We start from the raw sequence: 16,291 nt of genomic DNA, 5'->3' as shown, positions 1-16,291 counted from the left end.
TGTCACTCAAGGGGATATTTCACGGATTCTTGTGACACACTCGCTCTCTCACAGACCTTTGTTTACCTGCTCTGTCTAATTCAATCTAACAAGTCCAATAGGAACTTCATGCATCTCTTTGATTTGTTCACAGATGTGATGTTCTTTGACAGGTGTGAGACAGAGGACAGCCAAGGAGAGAGAGAAAAAAAGGAACAGTTCATCCATAAATCAAGACCCTGCTTTATCTGAAACCTTTTGGTAATTCTGTATAAAGAACATGCTGAAAGGATGATTTTGGTGTGTTCCTCACATAAAACTAGGGCTGCATGATAGAGCATATTTTAATTGGGATCACAATTTCTGCAATATTTACCTGATGGTTATATATCCTAAAAATGTTGAATTTTTTTATTAATAATTTTAAATGATCTTGCATTGGAAGATAGGAAGAGGGAAAAGAACAATGCTATCTCACGACCAATTTGTACGTATTTTACGAGGTGGCTTATTCGTATGAATTTGTACGACCTCACTCATACGATTTTATACGATCCCAGTGACGGTTAGGTTTAGGGGCGGGGTTAGGTGTAGGTCATTCGTACAAATTCATACGAACTGTGCAAATCATAAAATACGTACGATTTGGCAACAATCGTATTAATTTGTACGAGTGTGGTCGTACGAATTCGTACGAATAAGCCACCTTGTGAAAAATGTACGAATTGCCGTGAGATCGGGTTGGAAAAGAAACCAGGAAGGCTATTAAAAGGTGAAGAAAAAAGAGACTTGTGGAAATGAGTGTTAAAGGGCAAGGGTGAAATGAAATGGCAGAGTAAGGGGTGATCTTTTCCAGATGGTAACAGGTAGGGAAGATGGAGGGGTGAATGGTAGAAGTCAGAAGGACCTGACTCCCACTGTGAAGCCGGCTATCTGAGAGCCCAGTGGACCCAATTTACACACTTTCACCTTTCACCGCTAAGTCTATACAAGATTATCTGACTGGCAAAAACACAGGACAGCACTTAAGTTTCAGCTGCTAGGATAACTACCTGCTGATCATGAAAATGAGACATAACCGCTTCTCATTTTCTTGAGTAATGCGGCCCTATCAGGTGCCTGCTGCTTAATGCATAATGTATTCCATAATTGAGCAAATAGACTGTATTAAAGCTCTGGGATCAGTTCCATCTGTAATGCAGGCAGTTTCAAATCTCACTTAGGTCGGAGGTGAGATGGGGAAGGGATGTGGAGCCGTGAATTACATTTCAGATCGATTTAAAAAACTGGTAATAGGAATGTTTCAAAAGTCAATAGTCAAAGAGTACATAAAAATGCTTACTATGAGTTGAATATGTATTATAAGGGATAATGTAAAAAACTGTAAAGTAAAGTAGCGTTAAATGTCATACAGTATATTAGGTTATGCATATTTGATTTGTATTATTTTAAAATAAAATTGTAATATATACAATTTGTATATATATATATATATATATATATATATATATATATATATATATATATATATATATATATATATATATATATACAAATTAAAAAAGCCATGTAATAAAAAATCTTAACGTGCTAAAGCTGAATGAAATTTTGCTAATTATGTTTTGCCTATCCAACTGCTTGGATTTCATGGCTCTAAACTGCCTATGAATAATTAAGGGTAATTTTAGATGAAAATATATGCCATAGTACTGAATGCACAGTACCATATTCAGATGCAGTCATATTTACAAAGTACACTAAGGTGCTTAGTATTAAAACAATATATGTCCACAAAACCATGTTAGTATCTATTGGGCCTTTTAGACGGAACTTTAATATCTAGTAAATACCCCATTACCAATTGACTAACATACTCATATACCATGGCATTTATAAAACATGCCAAGGTGCTTTGTATTACAGTATTTGTCACGTTTTATTTCTATTACAGCATATTTCCAAAAAACTCTATATTATTTGTTATTTCAATTCAATGCATTTTCTACATTAAATGTAATAATTATAATGGAAACTCTGTAAAACCTTGTTGATACTTTCTTTTTAACAGCAAAACTTTCCAAACTCAAAATTGATGTAGGTTAGTTCAATCCACAAGTTACCCTGACTTTAATGTTTTCTGAATATACTGTTTGCTATAACAATAACAATCCTTTTCCGTATCAGACACTTGTTTTACACTGTTAGTGGGGTCGGGGCTGTTGTTGGACATGATATGCGCAGAGCAGAGTATTCTATGACCTTGACACAAAGCATGCTGTATGAAAGCTGCCTTCTGTGTGCCTGTGTGCAGCTTTTGCAAATGATTTCTGAAACTAAATGTCTGAGTGGAACATGTGCACCTAATCCTGTCAAATATGGAATTACATTTGGTTCAATAATAATGAACGAAACTTTATAAAACTGAATGTAACTTTTTCAGAAACTATCAAAAATATGCCATTGAAAAGAAGAAAAATACAATGAAAATGAAAAAAAACCTTTGTTTTGTGTTTGATACAAACTTCTAATGGGGGCAAGCCACTGAGTGGCATCTGTACTCCCCGGTCAGAGAGCACCTGTCCATCAAAAGCTCACTATCCAATCAGAGTAGATCCCTGTTAAACCCGCCCCATGAGAAGTTTGTGTCAAAACACCAAACTAAAAACTGCGAAGTGTAATCGAAATCTGTGGCAATTAGTTCAGAATCCGAAAACAAATCTTTGAAAAACATTAACAAAGAATGAAGCATATTTGAAAAGCCTGCAAATTTTTTGTTTCTGAGTAATTTTTTTTTTTTTTTTCATTTTCATTGTGTTTTTCTTCTTTTGTAATGGCATATGTTTGATAGTTTCTGAAAAAGTTACGTTCAGTTTTATAAAGTTTCGTTCATTATTATTGAACCAAATGTAATTCCATAGTCAAACACAATACAAGCATATAAAAAAACAACAATCTATCTTACGACAACTGATCTATAACTAAATAGTAAAAACTGAATTAAAATAATTAATATCAACTAATCAGTCCTTTTCTGGACACCTGTACATTTTTCATGTTCAAAAATACAATTTGTTTTCTGAATGACTAGTTTGCTAATTAAAACTCCTGATATGAGTTTCTGCATGTATAATTAAGTTTAGACAGTTTGCCCATCGTATGAAAATGATCGCTCCGAGACGCTGTCGGAGTGAAAGAGGCTTGAGAGAGTCATTAGAGAATGTACGGACACAACCCAGTTGTCTTTTCCACTAAATTCGACACTTTAGAAAGTTAAAAAAGTGGGAAGTTCGAGTTTAGGGTTAAGCAATATCTTTATCTTATTTGCAATCGATTTGAAATAATTTCAGTTTATTTTTATTTATTTTTTTGCTGTTGTTGTTTTTGTTTTGTTTTATATCAATATCTGGCAACACTGCATCGCTGGCACTTAACATGAAAGTAATCAAAAGAGCCCACAGACAGGTTATTGCATACAGTATAGCACATTTGGTATGGCAAATGCAAAAAAAAATATCATGATATTATTCGCCAGAAATGCGATCAAATGTTGTCAAATTTAACACTAGAACACAGATCTGCAAAACAAGTTACAGAATGAAATGAAATACATTGAACACTTTCGTTTTTGCGAGGTGTAATATTCAGCCACTAGGTGTCATTATAGTATCCAAGGCAACTCTCACAACAACCAACAAAACAAACAAAAAAGAGTGTATCTTTAAGCATCTCTTTCAAGCTAGAGCTTAAATATATTGAGAAGTAAAAAAGCAAGCACAAAATTAACTAATTTGGCTCTTCCATTAAGCCTGGTTATCACTGAGAGAGAGTGATGAAAAGATGTCTAGCTGAGAGACAGAGTGGCAAAAGTTCACACATTTTCAAGAGCAAAACAGCTGATTTTTTTAAATTATTTTTTTAAGAAATACACTCTGTTTTCTACGAAATTACTTGGTAAAAGTTCTTTCACAGCCATGCTTCTCTCCCCAAGTCTCCTCTGCATGAATAAAATTAAACCTCATCCACCTGGATCTCAGTGTGCTGGTATTATGGGGACCCATAAAAAATTCTTAAAAGCCTCTGATACAAGGAACGGATAACTTTAAAACTGTGAGGGCATGAAGTTTAAGAGCCAATTTTTTACATTCTGCTCCCAGAACACTGTGCAACTAGAACATAGATTAGTTTGATTTGCCATTACATGTTACGCAAGCTAAGTTAGCTAATCCAAACAAACGAACAGGTGGCTGCAGCGGTTGCAACCTTACTCCCACATTTGTGCTTACCAGACCCAAGAGTGTCGGCGGTATGAATAGGCACCCAGACTCAGACACGACTTTAGAACGCTCTTGTTGTCCGACAGGTTAAAATCCGTCATATTTAGATTCCCAATAGATTCAGCTGTTGTCCAGTGGAAGCTCTTTGAACTCTAAACTCATCCTTCCACCAATCAAAAACGCTGGAGGGACTCAGGGCAGCAAAGACAGGGTTACTGTATCTGCTAGTAGGAGTCTCTGGTTGCATCGGCAGTCGGTCATGCTTCTACCTCCTCAGGGGGTCGAGTATCATAGGATTGCTCGCACCTGGCAGAAACAGTGTCTCTTGAGTGTACCACAGCTCTTTACTTTCAAAAACAGGAAGACGGTGGCCTCTGCTCAGCAGTAAACAAGAAGATCCGGAGTGCAGGGGAAATCACACAGTCAGTAAGTCTGTTTCCAGTCGCACTTAGAGACAGAAGACATGTGCCTATTTTTCTTGCACAGTTTAAATGTTACTCTGATGGATTTTATCAACAAGTAGATTGTACATATGGTAACAGTCAAGAAAATGGAAACCAGACGCCCCGCTGATCTCTGTGGTGATGACAGTCTCAGAGGATTTGTGCTTATCCAAAATCCATTATAGTTGTATCTTTCTGTACTAAAGGAGAGAGATTAGCAGATGATCCCTTTTATTTGGTATCTCTCTGGCCCTGGATGGCTATTCCAGTTCTATATTTAGAAAAAAAAAAAGTTTTTATTGTAGCTTTATTTAGATTCTGAAAATCTAGTTTTTGAGTGCATACTAATAAAAAATTATAGTATAGTATATATAGTAAAAGTTTGAGGTCAGTAAGATGTAAATAATGATAATAATAATACTAAATAATTAGTATTAGTCTTTGGTCTTTGCGGAATAGATCTGCTACACTGCTGCTACTGCTGTAGGTTATTGTTGTTGTTGTAGATTTTGTCTAAATCCGATGCGGAGCTGTGAGTATTTAAGATATAATGCTACTGCACAAATAGTATATATAATAAGCTGTAACAGATCTATTCGGTTGTTAAGTGATGACTTGCTTCACTTGAGAATACTACCTCAGCAGTTTATAATGAGCACTGTTTATTCATAATAATAATTTAAGATAAACGTTTTCAAACTTACGGTATACACTACAGTCTACGTGCCCACAGTGCTTTTGTTGTTTTCTCGTGGTATCTAATAGAGCGTTTGGACACGGAAGTGGTGCTACGTGATGTCAGACTTAACAAGCGAATACAGGTGGAGCTGGGGAAGGTGAAGGGTTTCAGAGGAAAATGTTTTTAATTGTTTTTGTCAATTACTACAGTTACCTCACATCCATTTCTTACCACTATTTTCCCCAGCATGCACCATCACAGTATGAATAAATCATGCTATCTGCCACCTCATTGTTTACTGATGTTTGCAATGTTTGCACTGATGTTGTTTGTTGTTACATTTCTGTTAAAGGTGCCATATGCAAAAATTGAGGTAAAAATATCCATAACATGACCTACACGCATCAAAAGAATGAGACAAAATAAGGGCAATGATGTTATAAAAAAATGTCAAGTTATAGTGCTGCAGAGATATCAACCTTAATTAGTATTAGCATTACTAGCCCCAGCCCGACAGGTGTCGTAATACCAGTTTCGGCCATGGGAGGCGGTATGCGGGCAACATAACCACCAGCCAACCTGCAATACACGAATAACTCGCACGGCTTGTGGGCGTGTACTTGAACCTGATGTCAATCATGTGGAAAGTACAGCCCACTACTACTTCAGTTCAGGGAAGAGAGAGAAATGATGTCTCAAGCCCTTGGCAAGAGACCCCTACCACCACCACCCGCTACAGGGAAACAACCGCGCTCGGAATCACAAATCAAATCCGATAAGAAAAGGAGCCGACCCAGAGTAAACATGCTTATTTTGTATTTAAAGCGGCCGCAAAGCAAACAAGCTTGCTGATCTCGTGCAGACTAACCACAAGGAGTTATAAGTTAACCTCATTAAATATTGTTGTGGACGAAATATTATGATCCAATAAACAATCTCAGACACCTTGGTCCACGTATCACTTTTAATTGATTTTTTATGTCCCTGTACGCAAACAGGGACACATCATAGATTAATACAAATGCTAAACAGCAATAATCAACCTGTCCTTCATTCTGCTTGGGAAATAATGTGCCAACTCTCAAGCATTCACCGTGAGACACACGCAATTGACTCTTTTCACATGCTTTCACGCCACACATCAATTTTTTCACGCACAGAAAAACCACGAAGCAAAGAGGACACAGAGACCAACAGACTAGACAGAGCAGGTTAGTTATGATATAATAAAATGGGTAACGTTAAGTTATAGCTAGCTAATTATCAAATGCAGCTACTACCCTTGAGCAAGGCATCGAACCCCCAACTGCTCCCTGGGTGCTGCAGCATAAATGGCTGCCCACTGCTCCGGGTGTCTGTTCACAGTGTGTGTGTTTGCACTCTGTGTGTTTGCACTTTGGATGGGTTAAATGCAGAGCATGAATTCTGAATATGGGTCACCATACTTGGCTGAATGTCACTTCACTCAGAAGTATTGTTCATTTTTAGTTCATATTAATTAATACATTAACTAGTGTTTACCATTGACACCTTATTGTAAAGTGTTACCTCTTAAATTTACCTGCATGTGACTTCATATGACTTTTTAGGGACATTGTCAGTGAGAAGAAATTCAGAGAAGGGCCCACTTCATGTGTTTAGATGGTTCTTTAACTCCTTATCATGTAGTGACTGCTGTAAAAAGCATGAGTGTCTGTCTCTTTTCATCTTTCTGTCCATCTCCTCTCAACTATCAGTTTTTTTTTTGTTTATTGCCCTCTACTGTAAAATTTTCAAATTGAAAAAAACTTCAAACTTTCAGGATATGTTTTCTCAAGCCAAGCCAACCTTAATTTTGACTTGACAAACTTTATTAATTTAGTTGATGTTAATGCTGGTTATAAAGTAAATATCTTAGGTACTGTACTTTACAAACAAAGCAACTAACACTTTTTCTAACACCATCCTATAATATATGTAAAAATACATCTGAAATATTTTACTTGTATGGCTCTTCTGTCTTTCTTCAAACTGATTTAATATTGCTTTAATATTGTTTGTTCTTTTATGTAAATTAGGTGTTGTGAACTGGAGTGCATTTTCTGCACAATACAAACAGGAGTTCCGGGTGCCATGTTCACTGACCCAGTGCCTACGGTCCAGAGAGATATTTAAAGACTGCCCACCTGGGTACGTATGTGGGGAATGACAGGAGGGGAGACCTGTATGGCTTTTATTCATTCAAAGTATTTGAGGACTACTGCTCGGTTGATTGTTTTATCAGTGATGGAGGTGAATTTCAGAATGAGTAGATAAATTTTTTTTTCTTGTGTCATCTCTATAGTCTTAATCTATATTTGTATATACAAATATATTTTCTGTTCCGTTCTTTGAAATAAAAAATAAAATAAAAAAAGATCACTATTATCAGTTTGGTTTTTTGGAGGCACCATGCATAAAATGGGATACAGACACTGAAAATATACTGTATGTAGTCAATTGAACTTAAAACTACTTTACTGGCTTAAATATTTCACTTGCAGAAATCTTAAATACTTTAACATTTCATTAGAGTATTCTGTTAAGTATGCGCATGCGTTTTAATGACATGTCACGTCATGCACGATGCGAAAACAACTAACGTCATCACGTTTTAGTCACTTCCGTGTAGGCTTCACGAGAGAGAGCGGGAAGTTGCCGCTCGGTAGCAAACTGTATAAACACCAGGTGCTGATGTTTTGTGTCAGTCAGTGCCCTTATGTGTGCTGAGTGAATCTCAAGATATTTACAAGTTTTATTATTCATTATTAAAATGTCACTGTCTACAAATCTGCTAAAAATGCTCAGCATTACTTTTATCAAAGTATAAAAACAAGAATAATAGCCATAACAAATTTCAATACCAGGTTTCAATAAGATTGTTATATCATTTTGTGCACAGCATCAGTAATTTCTACACATTTTGAACAAGACTAACATATTGAATGACAGTCGTCAACAAATCATCATTCACAAATGAGATGCCCCAGTTCATTCATGAATGAGATGCCCTAGTTCGTAGGTTTACGAATGAAATACATGGAAGTGAATCAGATCAATTAACTGACTTAAGATTTGTTCAAAAACACTAATATGAAAAATAAATTGTTTTTATTCAAAACATGATACCTACACAAATATTTAGTCCTATTTTGTCCATTACAAAGATACTGTAAACATAACTGCTTTGCAATTAGCCTGTGAACTGATCTGTGAATTATTAAAATGACTACAACTATTTCACAAGATGTCAGTCTGAATTACAGCTGTGAAAATGAAACTGCATTCCAAAGATATTAGACATAAAACAAATATGTCAAATAAGAAAAGAATATGAAACAACAGCAATATATGTCTGGATGTGCGAACAATTGTTGGTCAGGAATTATCAGTATCTACAGTTTGTGACAAAAATTTAACTTAAGAGAAGAATAATATGTCAATTATTATTTTGAAGAAACAGAGGTCAGTAAATGAAAAAAATGGAGTAAAGCTGCACCTGTCAGTCATATTTAAATCTATGTCATGGTTACCAGCTCTAATTGACTCAGCTCAAAATGAAACACGGCTGACTGAACAGTTATACAGTGTTAGATGTCATGAATCATTTAAAGCACACAACATCAGCAGCATTAGCCAGCTATTTATAAACGGTTACTGGGAGGTTTGAGACTCAAAATGTCCAGAACACAGCTCACTGTGACATTTAATAAATAATGAAAATCATGTTAAAACATAATTCTACCTTAATGCTGGTGGCCACCAGCAACAAAACAGAAAAAAAGGAGAAGGAAATCTGCAGGAAGGAAGTGCAGATCAACCGTAAGTTATTTCTTTGTATGCTTTTGTAAAGTTATGGTTACAAACTCTCTATGCACATGATAAGTGCATTATACCAAATTATTAATTTAAATATACATTGAAGTTAAGGCCACTTAATATAAAGTTAAACATTTCTGTAGACATTGCAATAAGATCATTATTGTGAATTTATTTGCGCACAATATTCATGAACATTCTTAATAATAAATGTGCTTCACGATGCCATAGAAGAACCTTTTTGTCTAAATGGTTCCATAAAGAACCTTTAACATCTGAAGAACCACTTTGTGGTGAAACAAGGTTCTTCAGATTATAAAAAGGTAAGAAAAGATGGTTCTGTAAAGAACCTTTGACTGAATGGTTCTTTGTGGAACCAAAATTGGTTCTTCTATGGCATCAGTTGAAGAACCTTTTAAAGCACTTTATCTTTAAGTGTGTAGTCCAAATCAGCCTAGTTCACACACAGTAACATATTTAGCATTCTGTAGTGCAAAGATCTCTAGGCTAAGAGGTTTTCTATGTTGATTAGTCATTATTTATATATATATTTTAACTGGTTAATATTGGAGTGCCTGATTATTAATTGTACAAATACTGAATGAATAATTTTTTATTTTTTCTGCAGAATGACTGAAGTATTGAAAATATTTGTCTATACCCTGGCAAAAGCATATACAAATCTATTTACTTTCCCATGTTTTGTTGAATTTAAACAGGGAGTAGTTTATGTTTTTGTCTCCCCCAAATTTTAACAGCACAATGCAGATTCTAGATAAAAATTGGACATCGTTTTATTAATTGCTTGTTCTTTGAGCAAAGGACATCAACCTGTGCAAGTGTATCCTTAGGAGGCGAATTTGCTGGGTCAGGCTTCTGCAGATGCTTTTTACTACGGCGAGAGAAACCGCCTGAGATGATACCAGTTTCGGGCACAGAAACCCATGCTGAAAATTCATCTTAGAGATGGACTTGGCTCTTAAAGGGCTGGAACATGAAACACAGCTGTTGCACATATGTACTCTAGGGATGGAAGCTGAGTGCACTCAAACTTGCCAAAGGCCTATCCTGTTGGCAACGTCTTTGCCATATGCTGATTTGGACTAGTCCCTAGTTTTTTCAGCTAGGCTTTAATGCAAGGACAAAAGCATTTGAACATAAGACACAATGGTCTCTCAGTCTCCAATCAGACTCGTCTAACTGTGCTTGTCAAGGTGCATAAGTTGTCAAGGTGATTGTGCTTCTTCCATATGAAATTGTCTCCAAAGCACCATTAGACAATTTATGAAAAAACTAAAACCATACTACCATAGAAATTTGCCCATCAGACAAGCAATCTGTTTGAGAGTGATGTGCTGCTTCCAAGGTAATGACATTTGATTAGGTCAGAGAACCAATTTTGGAGGAGGAATTGAACAATGGCCTTACAAAATGATGCTGCTCCTGAATCAACAAAATGTCCAGTCACCCCATTTTGGCAGAGAAGCTCATTTTGAGCTTTTCTACTGTGTGTCCGTACATCTACAGTACTGTGTGTGAGCAGTGTGCAGTGAAATTGGAGAGGGGAGCGAAGCTGCATGATTATGGCTGGAACGAGAAGAGATCTTTGTTGGAGCGTTTGAGTTTTCTCTCATGTCAAGATCACTCTCCATCCAAGGCTCAAAGCTGCATGTCAGGAGGAATTCATCACATTAATCAAAGAGTTAATAGACTATTACTGTAGCAATTGGAATGAAAGGAAAAGGTAAACATACTATAAAAAAAAGAATTTGTCACAAACAGTAAAAATAATTAAATAATTCACATTGGTTAATGCATTAGATCTGAATTAACATTAAACTAACAATGTTTTACTCAAAGTTAAAGTAACCATATTAATGCCGAAGCTAAAAACCTTAAAATAAAACACTATCAAAGGCTGAAGTTCACATTTCTGTCAAACTCGCGCACACGCACACACACACACACACATAACCATCCAGCCTGCCAGTCAACATCCTGTCATTTCAAGCGTCATCTGCGGCTTTGTTCAGCAAATAACAGATGATTTACACATGCTGCACTACAAATCACTAGCAAAACTTGGCTCCTCTGGATGCAGCTGATCTACAGCATTCATGATGATGCACAAACAACGTCACCACACTTCAATGACGTGATATTCAAGCTTGTGCTACCGCTCGCACTCACAAGTCCTCAAGACAACCTTGTCGTTTCATCACATTAACGTCCTGTCTTTGTTTCCATGGTAACCAGGTTTATGACTTTTGCCTCACCCAAAGCAAATCTACACCTAGTGTGTCTTGCATGTGTGGGGTGGCTGCTAATATCAGTAACATATGAATTACACACATTTACAACGAAGGTCAAATCGCCATACAGGCCATTAGAGCAATGTATTTGTCCCCCTATTAATACATATCTGTGATTATGAAATAGTTTGTTGTGTATTGTATTATTGTGTATTTAGAATGTACTCCTTTGTGGTTAGAGGTGATAACCGGATCCTGCTTTTCACTGGTAAAGTTACTGGCAATGTTGCAAGAATCTGACACAGGTATAGGGTCTTTGTGTGTGTGTGTGTGTGTGTGTGTGTGTGTGTGTGTGTGTCTGTGTGATGCAGTCGCCAGCTTGACAGAGACAAATGTGGATGGTGTGCTGTTGCCAGACTAATTGGCTGGGTTAACAAATTACTGTGAAACAAGGCCAAGATAGCACAGCCGTTCAATAAACTAGCCTATATAAAACAGGTGCATGTGCACACTCCCACACAAAGGCTGTGTCAAACCCACGGGAAACATTTGATGGTGATTCAGAAATAACCTCTGGACCAACTAGTTGTAAATAGTGAAACAACCAAATAGAGGCAATGTTTTTCCCAGAAGATGACTGGGACATTAGCTCATCATCATGAAATATATAACACATTCGGCTACATGACTAAGGACCTGATTTACTAAGGATCTGCGTGAATAACAACTCGTGCAAGCTTAATCTACTAAAATAAAGTATGATATTTAAAATTAAATCTGAGAGTTTTCTGACTCTCCATAGACAGCAACGCAACTGACATGTTCAAAACCCAGAAAGGTAGTAAGGACATGATTTAAATTAATTTTGATATTGTTATGCATTTTATTTATTAAAAGTCGCAAAAATCTATTTTTATAGAAAACAATTATTTTATATTGTAATAATATTTTATAACAATACTGTTTTACTGTATTTATGATCAAATAAATGCTTGGTGAGCATTAGTGGAACCTTAGTAGATCAAATATTTTAAACCCTTACCTATTTAAATCTATCAAAAAAAAAAAAGTGAAATAATTTTCATGAAGACAAATGCAGTTTGCTTCATTTGAAAAAAAAATAAATAAATAAAAAATAAAAATCAAATCTGCGTTTTATTTTATAGAGTACTGTGGAGTACCTATTTAATAAGCATATGACTAACACTTACAAACAAATTCATGTTGCCCCACACTAAAAATAAGAGGACATGTGGAGTAGAAGTGATCACAGTCACTCAACAATCTACTTTGACTATCCTACAGGGGCAATTTGAGATGATTCTTATAAATGGACGATCTGCATTAGATGTTTGATGTGCGCCTTGTAGGCTTTCTATGTGTATAAAATGTGTTCAACAAAAGGGGATTTGACCAGTTTACGGATAAAAGACAGTAGATTTAACTTCAAGCCCAGCAAACAGAAACAGACGTGCATATGTGCTTGCTAATTTGCAAGTCTGTGCTGAATTGGGCCCATTGCGAGGCACTGGGCATGACGCAAGCTAAACAAAAGCTCTTTCCGCTGCCATGACTCTAAACTGCAATAAGATGACTGATATTTTGCTCTTTCTCCTTTCTGGCTCTCATCTGGACAGAAGCCCCTCCAAAACTACTTCCTATTACACTTGAAAAAACTGTGTCACAATCATATTCATAAGGACAGCATTTAATAGATTCATCCAAAACCCTAATTAAATTAAATTCCTAATTAATTAAATTAAATGGCCAATAAAACTTCATCATTAAATGCAATTACATAGTTAAGATTCTACTCCATTTAGTGGCATTCAGCAGAAACTATAAACTAGGGTAAAAAAGGCTTCTGGGAAAGACAGATCACATGACCAGCATCAAAAGGATGGGAATCCCACTTCGTGATGCATTTGCAAAAGCGTTAAGCAATCCTCCCCACTTTACATCCTCTGCTATGGAAAATCACTCTTGACATTCTCCTAATCAATACGAAATATTTCACAAGGCATTAGAAACGCAGAAGGTTCATTTTCATATGCTCTTATGAGTGCTCACGGAGTGCTGTGAGTATAAGCGGAAAATGTGGGTCGTTCCAAGAAGAGCGAAGCGTGCACTCAGGAACACTCATCTCAGCGTGATGTATCTTCAGAGGAACAATCACTTCAGAGCACACCAGAACTGCCTCTGCTCCAAACGCTTCTCATGTCAGAATTAAACCACTACAAATATTACGATAAGTGCAAACTAATTCCCTTTAGAGGTCTCTAAAGGACATATTATAAAGATGATTATGATGGTTAATAATAACCTTCTGTCGGGTTCAGTAAATTCTATGGTTATAAAGCAAGACCTGTGATGGTTTTTAAAGCAGGGCTGGTGATCATTGAGAATTGAATTAAAAATGCCTTTTAAATTTACATTTGATTCTTGAATTTTCTGTAAATAAACAGGATACTGACAGACGCTTACTTTTTTAATTTGTATATTTCATTTACAAGGTGGAAAAATATTTTATTTCCCAAAAGGCATTATTAAAATTTTGCAGAGCAATATTTTATTGAAAGTGTTTTTAAAAGAAGTATATTATGCTCATTGATCAAAAATATTATTGCAATTTAAAATTACTTTTGAATATTTGAATATATTTTCAAAATGTCATTTATTCCTGTGGTGCAAAGCTGAATTTTCAGCAGCATTTCTACAGTCTTCAGTGTCACATGATTCTTGTCATCAACTGTAATATGGTGATTTGGTGCTCAAGAAACATTATTATTCTAAATATTAGGTTACACTTTATTTTAAGGTGTCCTTATTACAGTGTAATTATACAATTCAGTATCGAGGTATATTAATTAAATACATGTACATACTATATGGTTAGGATTATAATTAGAGTTTGGCATAGGGTTACTTGCATGTTATTATGCATAATTTATTGTTAATATAATAGTAAGTACATGTAACGTGTAACAAGGAAACCTTAAAATAAAGTGTTAACAAAATAAATGATGCACTCCCAGCAAGCATGCATGTGATTCCATCTTAAAATACTTTCAGGAATAGAAAGCCATTGTTAGCAGAAATGGTAAAGTACCAGTTAACTATAAAGTATGTTGGCTGGAAGTGCTGTGACAAAATATCCCATCCTAATGGCTCCTTTTCCACATGTCATTGTCACACGGCACCGTCTGATACCCCCAGGTCAGGTGGACCTGTGTTACACCCACCTCCTAGAGTCTGGCTTGAAATTTAAACCCATGGATCAAATCACAGCCCCATAGAAACTATAAACTATTACACAATGCCAAAGTAAAGCCAACTTCACTGATCTGTCATACGCAAGAACCAATGATTAATACCGCACCTGAAAAACCTGCAGACCTTTGAATGAGTAGAGAAGTGAAAAAGCTTTAACAAACTTAAGGCTTTTCTTCGATTTCAAAGAATCATTGCGCTTCTAAAGGCATTGAGTATTTCATCAAATTACGAAAATGTAAGAATGGCCAAATGTTTAAAGATTCAAAAGAGACTGTTTTCTAAAAGCTTGCACATCATTCACTTTTTAAAGGAAAAGTGCTTACAAAATTGAAAATTCTTTTTTTCGTTTATGTACTTGTATTACTTCCTTTTTCCAAAGAAAAAAAAATGTTGAAGAATGTTGATGCTGCTCTTTTTTCCTTACAATGACAGAACTTTCATTTTTAGATAAACTATGCATAAAAAAAATGAAAGCCATCACCGCACTTTTGAGAGGGAAACTTGAAGAAAGTAAAATAATGCTAAGGGAAGGTTCTTATTAAAAGGTAAGCTACCGTGCCACATGTACCTGTTTGTGCAAATAGAAATGAAAGAACATTTAAAGTTTGTGTGTAGGGAGTGTAAACCTGACTATAAATGGTAGCCTTTGATAAGTACTGCCTTGAAGGGATTTATAAGATTCATTTCAGGAGCAATTTTCTTAAAAGAACACGTATTAAATCTTGAAAGATGACCGAGTGGAGTAAGTCAGCTCATAAATCTCAGGACATGCCTGCCAAATGGAGACAGACTGGATCAAAGGTGAAGAACAGAGGGAAGGGAAAACAATCCAAGCATGCGGCTGTCAATCACACCTAGTATATGGCAGCATATTCCAGTACCTGAAACACATGACAATGTGCTGCTATTTCTCATGGTTCCTTCTGTAATGTAGGAAAAATCTGAATTATATTTTTGAAGATGATAGGGCTAAAAAGATCAGAGAACACAAATTAATGAACATATTTGACAATAAGAACAGGTTGTATCACATAGTTCATGATGTAAGCTAGTTAACATGCTTGTGGATATTTTGATAAAAAGGAAATATTAAATAAAATCATACATCTTTCATACAGCCAGGGCTTGACATTAACTTTTTTGGTCACTAGCCAATGTGGCTAGTGGTTTTCCAAAGTTACTAGCCACACAGCACTTTTACTAGCCACATTTTTGTTGTTGTGAATATACTCTCAAATCATATACCAGCCATTGTCGACCTAACTTCCACTTTTCGTTGAAAAGTCTTTTGTGTTTCTTTGTCTCTTCTTCCTTTTTGGTTTCATTGTCAGGTTTTCTCTTGTGTGTTGTCTGCTCACCGGGTTTTGTTACACCTTTTATATGTCACCACATAGCTCCACCAGGGTCCAATGACGTAACTCCAGCAGGGCTGTCTCTTCGTTTTTGTCACTAGCGCACAAGCGCAAGGCAACACAGTGTGCATTAGTGATGCGCGGGTCGGGTTGGTGCAGGTAAAGAAATTGTAACTTTATTTGAAGGGTGGGTCAGAAAAAA

The 16,291-nt window shown here is 36.0% G+C and overlaps 1 protein-coding gene across 3 annotated transcripts in view; it reads right to left on the bottom strand.

Annotated features, from left to right (window-relative positions):
- pde4ba (phosphodiesterase 4B, cAMP-specific a) overlaps positions 1 to 16,291 on the bottom strand; it is a 138,241-nt gene that overhangs the window by 51,526 nt on the left and 70,424 nt on the right. Inside the window, exon 1 of one of the 3 annotated variants that reach the window (XM_052558283.1) lies at positions 4,263 to 4,610. The exons of the other annotated variants lie outside the window; for them this stretch is intronic. Coding sequence (XP_052414243.1) covers positions 4,263 to 4,354 — 92 coding nt within the window. The 5' untranslated portion in view covers positions 4,355 to 4,610. Of the gene's footprint in view, positions 1 to 4,262; positions 4,611 to 16,291 lie in introns of those variants that run through there. 3 annotated transcript variants of the gene reach the window in all.

Source organism: Carassius gibelio, chromosome B6 (assembly GCF_023724105.1).
Source record: "Carassius gibelio isolate Cgi1373 ecotype wild population from Czech Republic chromosome B6, carGib1.2-hapl.c, whole genome shotgun sequence".
Taxonomy (NCBI): Eukaryota; Metazoa; Chordata; class Actinopteri; order Cypriniformes; family Cyprinidae; genus Carassius; species Carassius gibelio.
This window is presented reverse-complemented; position numbering and strand designations above follow the sequence as displayed.